The sequence below is a fragment of the Diorhabda sublineata genome, chromosome 1 (genome assembly GCF_026230105.1).
Source record: "Diorhabda sublineata isolate icDioSubl1.1 chromosome 1, icDioSubl1.1, whole genome shotgun sequence".
Lineage (NCBI taxonomy): Eukaryota > Metazoa > Arthropoda > Insecta > Coleoptera > Chrysomelidae > Diorhabda > Diorhabda sublineata.
The window spans coordinates 24,071,330-24,091,519 of record NC_079474.1 but is presented as its reverse complement, the minus strand read 5'-3'; the positions used below and the strand labels follow the sequence as shown (position 1 = coordinate 24,091,519).

Here is a 20,190-nt window from a genome sequence, read left to right as displayed (position 1 = left end):
AACTTTTTACTTCCCCTCGTCATCCTTGGTGCGCCTCTCATCACCGTCGTCATTAATAACCACCCCAGAGATAGATCAGTTGTATTGAGAAACTTTTCATTACCATTTTTCTTTGTGCTGTTGTATTTATCACGAGCTCTTATTTTTATTCGTTGACTCAATTCACTGTCTCTGCTGTTTCTATGAAGGATCTGCAAATTTCATTAAGCTCATTTTCCGATGTTCAAAGGATTACTACATCATCTGCATCTGCCAGTAGTTGCGTTTTCCTTGTGTTTAATGTCCCTGTTCTGTTCAAAGCGATTTTAGTTACTATCCATTCCAATCCTACATCAAACACCGTAGAGGATAAGGTGATCTCCCTGTTTCAATCCTCTGTTGGTCCGGAACCATATTGATAATGTTAGGTTTGCCTTTATTTTCGTTTTCCTACTTTCAAGTGTCATTATGGTATGACTTATTAGCTTTTTTGAAATATTAAGATCGTTCATAATGCTGTATAAATCATTTTTGTTCACAGTATCGTAAATTTTTTAGAAATCCGTGGAAAAATAAGTAAATTTGCAAATTATATCCATATCCCATTCTTTGCGTTTGTCCCAGAGTGAAAGTTTTCTCCATATTTTCTCAAACTTCTATCTATTGTTTTAGCCATTATTTTGCAGGCTGTATCTATTATTTATTCTATACCTCTGTAGTTTATGTACTCATCTTTTTTTCCTTTCTTGTATATTGGTAGCATTTTTGCTATTTTACACGCTTCTGGTATTGTCTCTTGTTCCCATATATTATTTATTAAATGATAGATTATCGTCTTTAATGTAATTCAACCGTATTCGATTATTATGGTTCTATTTCGTTTTCTTCCGGGGTTTTACAGATTCCTAGTATCTCCTCCCTCGATAGTGGCAATATATTTTAGTTATTATTCCAATCTTGAGTCATAAACTCCTCCCATTGTCCACTATCGTTTTGTGCATTGGAGCTAACCATGATCCTTTGTGTTCGAAACTTCGTGCTGGCAATAACGAGTATCACCTCAGATAATAGCAATAATCATTTGATTTAAAGGAAATGATGAAGGACGTCGATTTTTTTTCGATTTTTAAAAAGGGAATATATCATGTCTGGCACATCATTGGAGAGCATTCGATTGAAGTATTCAGATGCAATAATCCTTCACGATCTATTCAATCTTTACACCGCCTTTGCAAAAAAGTATCAATTAAAAAAAAATCTCTCAAAAATTAAACACAACGTCTTTAGCTTGCTATCGTGTAATCTTCTTTGTGACATCACAAGTGAATCAAGCAAAATAATGTAATAAATTTTCAATTAATTGAAATGTTGAATGTCGGAAAACAATTCAGATGACGTTCACTTCTACAATAACATACAAGAGGGAAAATCAGCTGAAAGCTGAAAGATCTTTTTTGGAACTGTAAAAATTACTGATTCATTTAATATTGTGACGAGGACACAACTGACGGCGCCGATCATAAGTTACTGTAGTGGGAAAAATTGTGAGTAGCTCTATCAAAATGAGAACTATTAAACTATATTTAGATGTATGTGGAAAAAGTTGGCTGTTAAAAGAAACTTTTCTAACGAGTTCTAGAGTCTCACAAAAGCAAATAGAAGGCAGGAGTTCGCAGTATAAGAGTATTGGATATTAAAGATACGTTACGAGCGATAGAAGACCACTCGGAGGTTATGAAGTGGTAAATGTTAGGGAGGGGTAATTACGAAATTTTTAAAAATGTAAATGTATAATGAAAATAAAAGAAATGATAAATTAACTTGTACAATTTTAATAGTCGAATCTTACCTGCTAAAGGTTACAATATGGTTATCTATAACTAATTGTTATGAGTAGCTAACTGACTGATAACTGAGACTTGAGGTTTCTGTACTTTTTTAATTTCCTAGATAAAAATAGAAGAATGGTATTAAATTTAATTTGAAATCTGTGTGAGTTGATAGATTGTTTATAATAATTAATGACCTACTTTACAATAGAATTAGGATCCATGAACAAAAATAAAAACTATAGATATGTAAATATTAAATATCATGAAATGAAATTAACGCACACAACTGAAGTGATGAATTGAAAGGTTTTTGTTGGGTGACGTTCAAAACTGCCACAGAAATCTTGATCTGGACTAGTATTAAGAATTAGCCGATAGGTGTTAAATCTGGGTAATTTTTTTATGGAACCAAAGTGTACGTTCATTACTCTTTGATTGCCCTTACATATTTATTCATTAATTGATCTTCATTTTATCTCAAACAGAGTGATTTCTTCTATATTTTTTTCATAAATTAGTCGGATAAATGAATCAATAAATTGGGAAAATTCCATAGGCGTACGTAAATGAGTTCAAGAATGAGTTTTTATTTAATTTTTATTGCCCATTAATTATTGATGCAAATTACCTTAAAATAGTGTCATTTCAAAACTTCATTCAATTTCATTGTACTATAATAATATATCAATGATTCCTACACACAAATGATTTCCTTTTTGTACAATAAGTATAACTTATAAATACTTGCTCAACATGACTTGACTGTTTTATATCTAAAATAAAAATAAAAATCGGCATATTCGGTTGTGTGCATGAGGTAAGCCAGAAGAGAGATGATAACTCATTATTTTATTGGCAATAGGAAAGACCCTAAATTTGGCTTTATATGGGGCGAAACTAAATAATCAATACATAAATTGAAGAAACATATTTGAATATAATTGGTTGGTTCATTCTGTATTAGTTTTATAGACGTCGAGAATTTTTATTACGCTTTAAAGAGAAAGTATAGACATACATCTTATGCATATCATATGTGTTCCTAGATATGGCCAAGATATATATTTTCTATCTGTATGGACTTCTTTCATTTCTTGAAACGAAATAAACTACTGGTCAAAAGTTTCTGCTCACCCCATAATCCATTTATGGAATTTTAAAATATTAAACTTTAACACAGTTCCCTTTGTTTACTTTATACGAACGCTTGTTTATGTTTTGTGGGTAAGTGCGAAGTACCGGCTAATTTGTTGATTATTCTTTAATTGTGAATTATTTCTTTGTCATTCAATCCCAGTTAGCTCTACGAGGATGCTATTATATTGATCAGTAAACGTTATCGACGACTCATAGGCGCAAAAATAGCAGCTCAGATCAAAGAATCTTCTACAGCAAAAAGGAGATAGAGAGACCTGACCTTTTTGGAAGGGCAGCAGTGAAGAAATATCTTTTAATAAAACTAAGAGTTTGCAGTGGGCTAAGAAACATTAATATTTGATGCACGAAGAGTGGAAAGAGGTTTATTGAGTGATCAGTCAAAGTTTGGATGTTGAGAGAAGAATATGTGTGCGCAGGTCCAAAGAAGAATAGACATGAAATCCATGTGCAATACCGACTGTGAAACACGGCGGAAGCTCGGAGATGGTTTAAGGATATTTTGGAGCAAGGGAGACTATAGATTGGGTAAAATTTGAAACGATGTTGAATAAAGAATTCTATAAAAATGAGAGAGATATAGAATGTACTGAAAGTAACGATTTGGCTAGGACAATCGCCCGACCACAATACGTTTCAGTTGTTGGGACAAATTGAACAGGGAAGTCAGAAAGCAATGTCCTACTTGTACCTCACGCCTTTTGAATCTTCTGGAAACGAATGGAACCAAATAGACGTCGATTATTAGCCGAAATTGTTACAGATAATGCCAAAATTGTGCATCGAAATAATTGTTGAATTGAAAATTTAAATATGTGATAATGACAAACTGTACTTTTTATATTACTACATTTTTATGTATATCAGCATCGGAGGTTTTGTTCTTATTTGTTTTGTATCACATAATACCGGGCAAAAACTTTTGACCGGTAGTTAAATTCGTAGAGGGGTTATTAATGTTTACCTCAAACTTGAACGAATTGTTTGATGTGACTATGAATATAAAAACATTCCTTTAAGTTCTTAATAATCTCCATTTCAAGATGTGATGAGATTTTGAAAGATATTGATTTGCTATATAAAAGTACATTACGCAAGTGACGTTGTTTTAAGAATATAGAGCTTTCATCTATCATCTTTCTACAGTGTACTCTCAAATTTGTCAAAATTATTTCCAATTTTTTAAATATTTTTTTCTTACAACTATTTGCTTGTAAACCTGTAGTGACTCAAGCATTTTATTCTTGGCCTGTATATAGTGAGTCAGTTTGGTAGTTTTTTCACTAGTCGTTTGTTCAGCCTGCTGATTAATATTCTAATCTGGGTGCTCATTTTGCGTTCTTTCGATTTCGAATCGAACCACTTACCACAATCTCTTATGCAGTAGACAGAGTTAATGCGAACATAACGCGCTGTAGACGTTCATAAATATCAAAGTTAGTTCGCCTTGTTGAAAAACCGTGAAAATGCAGACAATTATCGCGCTTGTGATGTTGAAGTTATCCAAATCTTTTTTCAAGGTGCTGAACGTCACAGAATGTCAAAAATATAACCTTACTTTTGTAGAGTAGCTTCTAGTTAAACGTAGTAATTTAATAATTATAAATAAAATAAGTCGAAAAATGAAAAATGACTTCTCTGAGTGAAGGGCTGATAGAATTTGTTCGTGTTCATGAGTTTTTATATAAGCCGGCTCCAGTATCGCATACATACACACATAAGACGGCTGATTACAAGAAAGTTATAAAGAATATCCAGCCTATTTGAAAACTCCATGACACGAACTGGTGACTAACTCCCTGAGACAAATATCTGAGATCATTTGCTAGAACCAACGGCATTTTTGCTTCGAAAACAGAATGGTATTTACGACACGCTAAAGCTAATCGACACTCTAAATGTACAGGTTTCCTTATTGAATTATTGTTTTGTTAAGACTTTTTTCAAAAAGTTTAAGAATTGATCATATAAACTTCGATTCATTCTAGTTTGTTTAAAAAATTCGTGTGGATCTATTTCTTTAATTTTAGATATATTGTAGTAAAGTAACTATTTCTTTTAAAATTGAGGGGTCTCACCCTACCAACGCCATGTCAAATGTCGGTTTCATACAGTAAAGTGAGTATATAATACTCTTACGAACTCATTTCCGCTCTGGAGCCGGTCCTGCTGGGATATAAAGGAATTCTGACATTCAGCGAAGACGCCGCGTTTGATGAAAACCCGGAATTCTTTTGATCTTTGTTTTTGCCTAAGTTTTTGTAGCAAGCGGTTTATTTACATTGTTTATTTTGAAGAATTCCTAGAAATGTTGTCGTAGTGAACTGAACGAATTAGCAAAGTAATCGAAGATAAATTATAAGTCTGTTAAGTCATAGTTATAAGTGAATTATGATAAGTTAGTTATGTGTAGTATTTCATTTAATTAAGATCCTAGGAGACAGTGTTTATTAATTAACCGCACGAATAGAAATAGTGTATTTAAGGTAGAAAAACATTACAATACATTATCAATAATTCAAAATTGTCCATGACCGTTTAAAAATCTTTCTCACCTTCAAATCACTGAAGGATATCGCGCTCACAACAACCGCACTATCTGTTTCTAATGCTTTTTTTGCCTATTGCTGTGATTTTTTATTACCTATGATAACAATATGGAATGTGATCCACATAAATTTCACATTTAGAATTCTTGTAGCTGAAATTGCCATTTTATCTCTATTTTATATAAAGATTTTGAGAGCTTTCACATAGTTTGACAATTATACGGCTGGTAAAACAAAATGCCAGATTGTCATTTTCGTAATTAATTTTTTATGGACTACTGTTGATAAAAAAATTTTGGGAGTGTTAAAACCTGGCAACACATTTTTCCTGCTACAAACTACGGGACTGTGCGAGGGTACATACGTCTCATTTTAGTGCGTGTAGAGCAAACCCTCTCCACTTAATTAATAAAGTTAGTCTAAGTGTTAGTGAATAACATGCGTCATCAAAAACTTTTATGATACTACGAGGGTGCTCGCGTTTGTTAATCACAACAACTATCAAAGAAAAAGTATGTTAACCCTCTAACAATTATGGTTTTGAAAGAAATGCAAAGCCGTTATATAAAATCTATTAATAATGTGCCAATTATATGTTATTAGAATAAATAGATGAACAACAAAGATTTCATCCTCAGCAACAGTTCACTAGATCTGACAGGATATCTTGAAACTGATATGAATAAAAACCATATAGAAATAAATATATCGATTTTTTCTTGTTAATACGTTAATTGTATAAATGAAACTCGCCTCAAATTAAAAGTCATTCGAGTATATCATTTATGTATATTACGTGTCAAATTTAGAAGACTCAAGCCTCAAAAGTAAGTATTTGTGCATAAAATATACTTTTCCACTTGGAAATTATAGCCCTCTTTTCAATTAAGTACTGTTTCTAAAGTGATTATTTTTGAAGTCAAAATAGAATAATCTTTCAATCAATTCAAGTTATTTAAGTTTAAATTAATCAAAAGTATTCAGGTGATTCACAATTGTGTCGCGGGATTATGGATTTAACCATAAACACACAATTAAGGAAGCATACTTAAGAAAAGAATATAGATAATTTCATTATAGAATACGTTTAGGAGATGTTAATAAACAATTGTACAAACTTCATTTCAAGATCTAAAGATACCAAAATAACACATTATGTAATGAATTAATTTTGTTAGTATTAATTACATTTTTTTATGTGGTACCCGGCGTAAATGTTGTGTAGTGCCGTACTCTGACCGACTGAAACCCCCCTGAGCTCTCGCCCTGCAATGGTATCAGCTTTTGCATTACTTCGTTGCAAAAGCTATCTAGTTCCTACTTTCTTTCTCTTTGGTTTCTATTATAACTCGTATCTACTCACAAGTGTACTTCCAAGACTTCTCCGATTCTAATGTTCCATCATATTGGCAATAGTGGAACTTAATTCACGTTCCTGGATATACAAGTTTCTTATTTCTTCCCATCTGAAGCAGTGGAAGAACGTATGCTCAGCTCATTGCAAAAGGTGCATTGGTGCATCCATGGTGCATCCACGGCCTGTGAGTACTTGTATTAAGTAGTTTACCCACACTTCGATAGCAGGTATGAGTCGGTGGGTTCATCAGTCATATGTTCCCTTGTCCCATTTCACTTGCCTCATTTGGATGAGATTTCATCTTGCGTCAGCTTCCGACACTTCGTTGTACCTGTCTTTTCACTCTTTTACTTGCAAACAAGGAATCACATTAAAACATAATAGAGGTTTCTACATAAATTGCGATCTCTTTGCTAGAGATAGGCTCGACATGTAGGCTTCAGCTCTTTCTGCCGTGTCAAGACAATTATTAATACTATTATTTGAGCCGGTTTCAGGGTGTTTATTTCTCCACCTACGATTTCGGTCAATTGAGTAACTTTAAATATTTATTTGAAGGTTGAGTAATTAGCTCAAAATGTATATTGGAATAAAAAATTACTATCATGCATTCAAATCGGCTAATAAACTTATATAATTTATGAAGAAAGAAGTTTTTTTGGATTCCTGAAATTATATAATATAAATTACGTTGGTTAGTGGTATATAATACGTGTTTGATATCATTAGGAAAATAAACTGTATCTTAACTAACCAAAGATAGTTTATCCAGAAAATTCAAAATAACGGCGATTTTTTATAAGCCATGCGTTTAAAGATTTGGATCAATTTTCAATATGTTTTAGTTCAAATTGAAACTCTGTTTATGTTGGAATTTAATCAACTGTGATTTATATGATTTTTATATTCAATTATTTCTTATAATCATTTTTATAACTGTATTTTCCTGAAAAATCGCTTTTTGATTTATATCTAATTTTCAATGTGTGAACTATCAAATTAAATAAATACCACGTGAAAAATAGAATCTATAAGCTTTTATAAACGAGCATTTGAGTTCTGTTGGACAAATATTTCTGCTGATGATTTTTTATCATAATCATTTCCAAATATAATACCTTTATAAGTTTCCAGTTATTAGTTGTTTTATTCAAAAACTTCCAAAGATTAATTAATATTATGGACATGGTAGTTTTGTATACAAACCTTGAAAGTAGAAGTACACTTCTGCTCACTGAAAAAGCATACAGTTACATTTTACTCGTGTAAATCAGACTTCCTACTTAATGTTACTGTCATTGTCGGTGACAGATAATTCAATAATTAATTTGCGTTCAGTTGAAGTCAAAGTATAAATAATGTCTCCTCAGTTAACTGGAATTCAGAAAGTTGCCTTTATTGTCAAATTGGAGAATGGCTGATCAATCAGAAGAGTGGCAACTCATCTATGTCTTAATGCGAGTAGTACCGTAGTAAGAGTGAAGAAGCGATGGGAACAAAACGGAACCTTGCGTCGAATGTTTGGGTCTGGAGGAAGGAAAATTTCAAATGAAGCAAAAGATGGTGCACTGATTAATTTTTCAAACAAACATCCTTTTGAATTGGTTGCTAGTGCTTCATACGCAAAAAACTTACCAAGATACTGTCCTAAGGCATGTAGACGAATTAAAATTGCTTGCTTTCACATGCACGTGCAAGCAATCCAGAGTTGTGTTTGTACTTGATAATTATCTCACAGATGAAAAGACATTCAAATCGTTTACATATCACCAAATTCAAAATTTGAAGACCAATATATTTACGGAAGTGATAAATCCGGTAAATTTTCATTAAATGTTTGTGCTTGGATTAATATCAATGGGCTTGGAGTTTGTTGAAGAATCGATACAAGGTGCAACTATGAATTTACCTCAAGATTCTAGACATTATTTTGCCATCGGTAAATCATACTTATGATGAAAACGATTTTATTTACCAGCATGATGATTTCCCTGCGCGCATAACTCAACAATGGTTTCGACAAAACAATATTCAGACTTTACTTTGGCCGGCAAATAGTCCCATTGAAAATTAGTAGGCGTGGTTGATATAAACCAAACAAATTTTAGTTCTAGAAATCAAGAATATCTATTGGAAGCAATCGAAACAGCTTGGAAAGGGCTTAAATTGAATAAGAACCTTTGTTGGAATTTAATTGACTTGCCAAGAATATTACAAAAAATTATTGAAACGAATGGAGTTCTAATTGATTACTAACAAATTTGTTTTCCAATTCAATTATTTATTGTCAATTATTCTAAGTATCTAATGTTTTATCATCTTTTTAAATATTTCTTCTATCTTGTATTTTCATGTTTTATTTTGGATTCTTTCAATTATTATGCGGTTTGTGATATAACAGATCGTGGGAAGCTATCTTAATCCTTCCAATTCGGAAAACGTATCTATGAGTATTTGCCAAATTATTGCCTGGGTCTTTACTGAAATCAAACCGAAAATCAACCGAATTCACTGTTCTACTCTGAACCAATGCGATTTATTTCAATGTTTCCATTCTGTAGCTCTGCTTGGTGATAACTTCGGAAGAGTTCTTCATTCTACTTTCTTTGTTCCATTACACATCACTATGAACCTTTTTCCCTAAAGCACATGGAACACAGTTTTTTCCCAGGTGTCCATATCAACTTAAGGTCTTCTAGGTCTATTCAAAAAGATGATGTAAAAAGAGTAATTGTTGTTATAAATACAGTGACAGAAAAATATTTTTCAGTATCAGCAAGTGATGCATTGCACATTAGTAGTCTTCAGAAGATATTACGCTGTAATTATCAAGCATACCTTGAAACGAATAAATAGGTTTTAATGGTAAGGATTCACCCGAATTGGCTGGACTGTGCAGAAATCTGTTCCAAGACTTGTTTACTATTTCAAAGAGCAGAAGTGTATATCGCACTCCTATTTCAATAGTGTCATGTCCCAATATAATTTAAAATTGACATTTTCCATCCAATGTATACTTCAACAAGATGTTGACAAAAATCAAAGCTGGAGTGTCATAACCCACACTGATTTTTAAAATATAAAGAATATTTTAGAGGCAGATCGGCAACAACTTTAACAGAGATATGAATGGAATGCAAGTCTTATCTTCAAATATAAAAGTCGTGAGATACGAGAAGGAAAAACCATCGTCTTTGTTTTATATTTGTTTCGAGCTTTTGAGTCATCTTCTTGTGAACATCCAAGTTTACTTGAGTTTCTTCATACCCATCTTTTTGTCCGCATAGTGGAGCTGCTCAACTTTTTTCAGCATTTCTGTAAATGATACATTTAATGTCAACTCAAATAATAATAGATTTTTTCTAATGGGATTCTAATTGATTCTGATCTCTCCAGTTTAACTTAATTGGATGTTCATATATACTTTGCATTACTTTCAAAAGTTTCTTCTATATCCTATACCTTTCTGTCTCTTTTCACCAAGTGAAAAGCCGTTTGACAATGATGCAATACAAAGTTCAGTTGATTGTTCCATGAAAGATTTCGCACTTACAATTTTATCGATTAGGTGCCATTTTGCTTCAATTTTAGAGAGAAATGAGTTCCTATACTTCTTGTATTACGTTTTATTTTCATTAGGAAAATAAATGTTCCTTCAACCACTATCTACTAATTTTTAATAGAGTGAGAGAAATCAGTTCACTAAAATAATGGTAGTCCAATAAGGAGTAAAGTTTCTTATAAATATTTCTTCATTATTTTTAATGTTTATTGCTATTTTCTTTATATGTATTTGACAGGAATAGTAGAATAGTAATTGACAAAGTGACAGTAAACACCAGAGGAAGACTTAATATTGACAAAATAAATGTTCCGACTAATTTCTAGAATGGTATAATTAAAACTTGAAACTCGAAGTTTTGTATAATCTAGCATTTTCACCTGTAGCTTGAACAAAATATGAATATAAATTTTAAATGAGTAAATATCGTGAATTATGAAATTGATCAATTATTCAAAATATTATAAAAGCAGCTCATAGCGTTCGAACGATTGGATAGTATGAAAACAAAATGAAATAAATTATTTACTGAATGCATCAAGAGATTAAAAATACTACAACGAAGCTTTTCATATAGTCTCTATGCTTATTGAAGCGTTCCATTTTTTTCAAAACCATTCTGTGAATTATTAATAAAATCAATACTAAATGAAATAGATTGAAATGTATTGTACTAACCTTGCAAAAATCTCTTTGAGCTCGTGTTCAGACACGAATTGGCCCAAATTGGCCACGAATAGTGTGGAACAAGGCGGGTTGCTAACTCCCATTCCAGGTTGTGAAGATGACGAACCTACAGGAGAAGCCAAGGCAGGACTCGGTAGAAAATGTGGTAACGAAGCCGCGTGTACCGATGTTAGAGCAGTTGGATGCGGCATCGTCATTGAAGGCTGGAACGTTGAAATTTTTAGTCAACAAAAATATGTATATCAGTGATTTATATTGAAAAAACAGTAGTTCAAGAGATTTGGTTTATTAATGCGAATACACTATAAGTTACCTAGGATTGATCGAAATACATATATCAAGGATACGTGATTTATCTGATTTTTATATAAACCGTAAAAGTTAGAATGAAAAACTTAAAATTAAAGTTTGATTTTATAACGTTGAGGTAACAGAGCTATGGGTATTATTATTCCAGTTTTAAAAAATCATACCTCATTTTCAAATTCAATTTCAGAGAATTTGATTCTGAAAAAAGTATTTGAATTAGATTGAAGGTGGTTTGGGAAGTCCGTCCGGTACGTTTATCTAAAAGATATTTCGTAGAAGACTATACATCTTATTCTTGTGTTACTAAAATATCTATGCTCCTCCTAAAGGAGGTAATTTCTTCGGGGAGTATGTGTCCCATTTTTCAAGTTAATAATACTACTCAGAGAAATTCCTTCAACTTCTTAGCTGATATAGTTATGAGTCTCTGAAATTGTTTTAAGTCTGGAGGGTTTCCTCAGTAATAATCTTCAACCATCCGTTCAGTTATCTCATGCGACCGCATCTCATGAAGCCACAGTAGGGCTCTGGTCCTAAATAAGGAGTTATATTAGGGTAACTTTGTATCTGTTAGCTAGTGCTTTTAGAGGGCAAAGTCGCTTGACTATCGGATAAAATATGAATGTGCTTTCTGGGGAGGTTTCTAATTAATTCAAATACTCAAAAGCACCTTAACAAAGAGTTTGAAATGGACAGTTCTCTGAAATTATAATTCATAACTTTTTGAATATTTTGAATATTTTTTAAATAAGTTCCTATTTTTCAACGAAGCTGATCATTTTTATCCATTAAGCACTTGTCACCGTCACATGTCAAACATCAGTAAAAGCAAAATATTTCGAATGGTTATTTTAAGGTATAATTTGAGGATCTAAATTTTTGATTAGAATTTTCATTTTTGCAAAATTCAGACACTTCAAAGTAGCTCATATTCAAAATTGAGGAGCTTGGATAAAGAAAACTTGCTTTATGGACTATTTACAAAAGTTAAAAATCACTGTGCTAAACTGACTGAGACTGAGATTCAGAAGTAGAAAACAATCGACACTATGTGTAAAGGAGGAAAATTCCCTTTCATCAATACAATGCACCACAAAAACGATAAAAACGATTGTCGAATTCAATTATATCTTCTAATTTAAGCACCAAAATGCCATATGAATGTTGTATCGATTTTTACACTTAAGAAGAAAACTATTTTGATTAAAAAAATTAAATTTGGCTCTTTTAGTAAACCGGGTGATCATCTAACCAAGTTTCTAAACGATGGTGTTGATCATAAGAATAAATATTGAGTTGACCAATAAATTGAAATAAAGTATACTTACATGATGGTGAACTGTAGCTCCTGTGGGCTGCAGTTGGGAGTCCAGAGTCTTATCAGTAGATAGTCAAAGGTAAGAGCGTACCGGCACTTGTGGATGAAGTGCCGGATGGACCAGAGTGGCATGCTGAAGGGCTGCTCCTGGTAACTCTGCAGCTGCTGCAGCGCTGTATGCCAACGGATGATGCCATAATTCTGGGCCGCCAGGAAAGAATGGCGTACCCAAATCTGAAAAGTACACTGCCTTTTAGAGTGACAATCAGCTCTTGGTCAGAACGAAAGCGATTGGTAGATGATGAGAATGAATTGAAAATAGTTTCTAACGTTAGTAAGCTCAAAAAACTTATTGTGTCTCTAAGAAACCTTCTTCTCTTATTTTACCATTTTCCAACATCAGAGGTACTGTAAGGATGATTTCCATATGATATTCACTGCATTCTTCATAATTTTTTTTCATGATGCTTGCTTGATTTCTTGTGTATTCATATCATTTCAAAAGTTTTCTATAATTATGAATATCGAGTCAGTATAAGAGACTCCATTTTTTCCATCATTCATCACGTTGTTATTTGTTTCTATTTATTGTAGTTTATATTCACTTTCAATTATGTTTGGTATGGTTATTTGTTGTTCCATCTCTTTCATCTATGATACTATAACTTAATGGCATTCTTTCACCAATTATATCGTTATTTTTTCAGTACCGCAAATTTTATCTATTTTATTAGATTGATGAAGAACAGATCTGAAAATCTCTTGAAAAATATACGAAAATATTGAAAAAATCACGTAGGTAATGCGTATAAAACCAAATATTCACCAATATTTGAAATATAAAATACAATATAAATACACGTATACAAGGCTAAGTAAAATTTCGCAAATATAGTCAATTTAGGTGAATATTATGTTGTCCTATCAGTCATAATTTTTGATATGGATTTAGTTCAAATAACATATTGTATACTATTTTTCAAAACTATAACAAAACCAAATTTTTGTTTTTTGGTATTAAGCCCTGTATAAGAAATAAATTGAGGAATTTGTAAGAATTCATAAATATTTGATATGAATTAACCAAGAAAAGTTCGTTCAAAATATTTCCGCATCATTCTTTAATCATTGAATTCATTTCTCCTCCATAACAGTTTTCTGTTTTTTGGTTTCCTCTAAACATACACCAGAGGGCCACCATCAGATATCCTTGTGCTTCCAATATGTTAAAAAATTAACAATACTTCCCACAAGGAATATCGAGCCTGTAGATCCCTTCCTTAAATGCTTGAAAGGAATATTTTATGATCTTGTGACCTATCTTCATCCACTCGGCTCCAAACAAATGATAAATTTTCTATTTTTCTTTGTGAAATTTTAATATTGTTGAAATGTATTTTCTACGCCAAGAAATACTTTTATACTTTTCTCTTAACATAGTATTCCTAACCACCTTGTTATAGTAAAAGTTTGAACTACATTGGATTCTCCAAATTTCTATTTCGCTCATATTACCAATACCTAGTCTAGTTGTTTATGTAATGTGAAATGTTGCTTGGACTTTATACTACACATTATTGCTATATCAGATATTTCACGAATCCCAAATTTTTATTATGGAAAATTGATTAAATCATCTTATTACACGGTTTTGTCCGCGTCTCTTTTAATGTTCCTATCGTGTCCCACTGTACGCAAATTCTTCCATGCTAATGAGGTAGCTTCATCCATTGTAGTACGCAATGAACGCTTATGCAATTTTCGATTCTATATTGCCATTTATATATAATTAAGCTCGCAATAGTTGGGTGGTAGTAAGAAAACTTTGATAACATATCTACGAGCTATTTCATCGACAATATATTGAGTTCATGTCTTTGCATTTTAGACTTGTTAGAGTAGGAATACGTCGATATGTATCAGTTTTTCAGCTGCAGAAGTCATGTTACTGTCTTCTAAAAACCCACTTCCCATATGAGCGTTTTTCTAGAGAATGAAAATACGAAATACCAGTTACAGTTGCACCTATAGCTCCAGGTAATGATTTTTTGAGCCTGGCATCTTCGTGCTATAAGACTTCACATGCCAACCAGCGCGCTGCTGCGTGGAAGGTTGATTCATCACTTCGTTAAGAAAGTCTGCACGTATACCAAAAGGGCGTCTCCGTATAATTCTCCACACAGTCGTCACATAAATTTCTTACTTATGACTAGCACTCCGAATGAATTTTTTTGTGTAACGCTTGAACGACTTTCGCTCCTGTTTATCGGTGGTTTCAACCACTCTTGGTTGTCACGTACTCCTCTCTTAGAAAAGACATCATCAACGTGATGATAGCATCACGATTGTTGTTATTACATTGAAGATTATAATCTAATTAAATACGAAACGCACATTGCATGGCAGTTACAGATTGTGTCTATGCAAACTGAAAAATACAAACAGTTGTGATCTATGTTACTAGCTTTTCTATGGGTGGGAAGCGTAAACATTGCGTGCACATGCTTACAAATAAGAGTTGTTCTACTGTTTAATATAACTTTCAAACTGTAAGTTCAATGTAATAAATATTTCCATTATCACTGCTTACTGCTTGTATTTGGTTGACGCTTAACGAATAGCACTTGAACAAATATCAAATTATCAATAAATCTTTAAACAAAGCATTATCTTTGTCTAGTAATTCATTGATCACACTAATTGTTGCGAATCTTTTCCAACTTGTTGTTGTTTTTGTACCGATAATGTAGCTACTTTCGAGTGTAATTTTCGAGAGCTTAATCGTGGGCAATTCTATGGGTACTTTCAGGTATTTTTTCATTATTTTGTCAATCACATATTTCAAAAGCTTCATAAAATTCGTTTCATCTGAGGTATTTGCTGTTTTTATTAATTCTATATTATTTCTGTTACATCTTCTTTAATTGGTTACGCTGGTATTTTTTCTTCATTTTGTGGTATGAGATTGGCGATTTCATATATTTCTTCCTTATTATTTGCTGTACTTAAAATTTCTTGGAAGTACTCCTTCTATCTTTCCAAAGTTTCGTCTTCATCTATTATCATGTTGCCTTGTTTGCTTCTAATGGTAAATATTTTTTGTTACCCCGTTCCTATAGTCCTTTTAAATTTTTGATAGAATTTCTTCATTTCATTATTTACAAATCTAACTTTAATGCATTTTATCCTGTCTCCATTTCCTGTTTCTTCTTTACTCTGTATCTCTTTTTTATTATTCTTCTTTGCTTTTCATACTATCTCTTATTTTCATCAGCACCTGTTTTCGGAATTTTCTTTTTAATACGTTTTCTCTTTTCTATTTTTTCTCACATTTTTTTACAAACCATCTTTCCTTTATTGCACTGTTTGATATTATTTTATCTGCCGCTTTCTTTATGGTTTTCATTCATTGTTTATATTATATCTAGTTGGCTTAGCATTTTTCCAAATTTCCTCTGCATGTATTGTTTTCATTGCTCTATTTTCTGTGAATATGTTTTCATATAAAACTTCTAGCTTTGGGAACGTGTTATATACACTTCCCATTTCTTCGTAATACCTGTACTTGATTTCTCTTTTTTCGTTCTCGCTTCGTGTATGTACATTAAAAATGCTCACGTCTTTCTTTTCTACTTTAATTTTGCCTTAAAATTTTTCAATATTGCTAGATTTTCTTTGGTGACGCAAAATTTCAATATTTATAATTTAAAGTGAAAAGGGCAGTATAGAAACACTACTAGTATTCCATAAATATGTTGAGTGCAGTATTCTACAAATTTGTTATTTGTATTTCTGTATTTTTGATTCGGTTAGGTTTGAAAAATAGTATATTTAAAAATATTTGTGGTATCATAATTATTTGCGAAAGCTACTGTAAATTTTACTTTCTTATCTTGTATATTCGGGGTTTTTGAATGTATATTATTTGATAGGAATCACAGAGAAATAGTATATCTAGATATTTCGAAGCATGGTGTTAACAAGGTAAAGTTTCAAATTCAATCTAGGGTCTTGATGTAAGGTAACTATTCGGATATACGTCCCCTTGTCTCTGAATTTCCATTAATTATCTTGTTGCCTCGTGCTCTTGTACACGTGTACTTAATATTATAATTTCTCAGTGTTTCTAATCATTTTATGTTAATACTGCTAAAAAAAACTGATTCGACTATAATATCATGACCTTATCAACTTACCTAAATCCGTTATTTATCAAGTTAACTATTGTGTGGCTGAACTAGGTAAATACAATAGGAAAAATGAGGCTTCAATAATATTGCCATGATTGGTTTTCCACGGTTTTACGAAATATACTTTACCCAGGAACATGCAAAGTTACGGAATTTTAACTTTAGATTGAATTATTGACTGATAGTTATCGTGCAGCTACGAGATTCTGATAGTGGAAATGGGAAAACGCTCATAAAAAATGCATATATTGTAAAGTGTACATAAAACAGGAATTGACCTATTTCTCTTGAAATTTACAAATGTATTTATTATGTATAAATATATAGTTTTGCTTACTGAATCTATTTTTAGATCACGATCAGTTTGCTTTTGCATTTTGAAATAATAAATCCATATTCAAAACAAATAATTAAAAAATGTTTTGAGTATCTACGACACACTGAAAACTTATTTCCTGCTTGGTTTTTGTACACACAAAACAAAAGTAAAAAATTTTTAGAAGAAGATAATATAACACACGAAGAAGTAAATGAGGCACTCGCAAAATTGGCAATCTGGAAGGGCCCTGGTCCTGAACGAATCGTTAACGAAATACATAAGTACGGAGGACCTGATCTGGAAACGCGATCACAATTCCATTATACAAAAAGGTAAAGAAAAATGATACAAAAAATTATAGAATGATATTTTTGCTAAACAGCGTAACCTACTGATCAAAATTATAACAACAAAAGTGATGAATAAAATTGAAGAAAAAAGATCGACAATAGACGCAATTTTCAGCCTCGGACAAATTATTGGAAAATCTTAAATAGCCGACATCATTGATAAACAAACAATAAATCACATATCAAAACACATCAGTGGTTTACCGAACAACCTCCAATACTAACAGAAATTTCTGGAGGATACAATATGTGACGAAGACAAATGAATATATTATGCTAAGCCGACGACAGAATCTTGATAGCCGACAACGAGGATGACCTGCAGCGTTTGCTATATCGGTTACGAACAAAGCCAAAAACCTTAATATGCAGATATTTGTAGAATGGTAATAGCAAAAGAGCCTACAACATTCAAACATGCTGTGAACAACTCCATTCACAAGTGTATGTAATGTATTTGAGAGTCGAGGTTAAAATCGCAAAAAACTTACAAAAAGAGGTACGAACCCAAGTAAATAAGACCTCAATAATCTCTGGCTAACTGTGGAAAAACAAATATATATCCACCGATAGTTTAATCCGCATATACAAAACAATAGTAAGAACTAAACTTACGTATGCAGTGGAAACTCGAGCTGATACAAAAAAAATGAAGAACATGATGAGTGCAGCAGAGATGAAAACATTGAGAACTATTAAAGGAGTGAGCCAAAGGAATCAAATAAGAAGGAGAATAAGAAATAATTTAAAAATTCAGCATATAGTACGATTTCCGATATCGAGACGATGATATTGAAGAGGTACTTTGACAGAATGATGGAATATCTATGGGATAAATAGGCAAAGTATGATAAACATCTCCCGGCTGGATATCTACTTCTCAAGAGCCTGATTAGTAGAAGAAATAAGAAGTGTCCAAAATATACTGAAGATCAGTTGCATAGTATTCCGATATGCTACCGTGGATTAAGAAGACGTCACAAAGAACAGAGTTGTGGTCATGGACGACGAAAAATATTTCATCTCATCACATCCAGAAATTAGAGACAATGATGATTTTACAAGGATGATATTGAATATTGTCCCAATTATGTGAAATCCAAAAAGAAGTGTAAAAATAAAGTTTTGGTCTAGTGTATCATATACGAAGCAGGCATTTCACGTCTTTATACCTGTGTGTGGTGAGACGTTGGATGCACATATTTATACAAGGAGATGTTTACCAAAATTGGCCATTTCCTTGATGGCAAATTAGCCCAATGATGAAGTAATATTTTGACCGGATCTAGCCTCTTGAGAATAAGAGATTGGTTAAATGCTAATGACATACTATTTGTACCGAAAAACGGTAAACCCCTTAAGTATTCCCCAACCTCGCCTCGCCTCGCCAACAATAAAAAATTGTTTAATAAATGAATTGCTAATATTTTTTGTTGTTTCACACCTGGAACTTAATTTTTTTCCGAAAACTTCACCTAACAAGCGTTAGGTAAAAGTGATACTCGTATTTGATGAAATAATTATATAATTTTCTCCTTTTATTGATTTATTGACTATAAAATTTTTCAATACGTTCCCGAAATTTTAAAGAGAAATAATTATTGCTAAAAATTGATTAAGTGAACAATTTGCAATATATACAGGGTGATTGAGTAGTATTATCAAAATCCAGATCATATCAATCATTCCATTTCTAGTGAAATTCATTTTTGCCCTAGTTCAAACTCTTCAGGACACTAAAAAATTTTGTCACTATTGTCATGTCACTGTCAAACATAATTTTTTGACAAATATATCATAGTCAACTCACAATTAAACGTTAAATGATTAGATATATGGCACAGCATTCTGAACCACCCTGTAAGATTATGAATAATTTTAAACTAATGATGGCTATAATACCTCAATTTCATACTAATCAATCTTTTTGTATATTCATTTGTTGTATCTCTATATAAATCGAATAATTGTTTCTATATATCAACTATTCAAGTGTAGTTAAGAAGGAAAAAGATTTAAATGGATGAATTTTTCGAATGATATGGTAACGTCAATATTTTTTTAAGCAATAATGGAATAGAACTTTGGAATTACTATGACATCACCTTCGTCGAATTATTGTAGAATTTTTATTCAACGTGATTCAAAATGTTCTGCTTCAGTGACACAACAACGGAAGTTCTGTACTGGAAAAAATTATTGCCCCATACGTTCATGGTTTTTACAAAGTGTCGCAGGAAGTGCAATTACCTCTTTGTATTTTATTTCCTCCTATTTCATAATTGTTTTAATGACCAAAAAAAAAGGAAACTATTTAAAACGGTTTCACTTTTGTGCTTATTTCTATTCTTGATGACATATTTGATGTCATTTATATTTAACTGTGCATGACCTGAAGATAAATGGAGTGTACTTGCCATATAATTAGTTCACAGTTATTTTGATTAGCTTTTGTTACACAAAAATGGTTACGCGAGACTAATCATAGTTCTAAAAACTTGTTTTTACAGACGCTGGACTAAGTGAAATAATAATTTCGAATATGTATTTTCGCAATTCATGTTGGTATGCGTAATTTTAAGC

The 20,190-nt window shown here is 32.1% G+C and overlaps 1 protein-coding gene across 1 annotated transcript in view; it reads right to left on the bottom strand.

Annotated features, from left to right (window-relative positions):
• The window catches only part of LOC130451610 (protein couch potato), an 889,684-nt gene that overhangs the window by 28,772 nt on the left and 840,722 nt on the right, over nucleotides 1–20,190 (bottom strand). The window contains exons 7-8 of the mRNA XM_056790748.1: nucleotides 12,840–12,982; nucleotides 11,113–11,324 (exon numbers count right to left, since the gene is read on the bottom strand). Of these exons, the coding sequence (XP_056646726.1) occupies nucleotides 11,113–11,324; nucleotides 12,840–12,982 (355 nt within the window). The remainder of the gene's footprint in view (nucleotides 1–11,112; nucleotides 11,325–12,839; nucleotides 12,983–20,190) is intronic.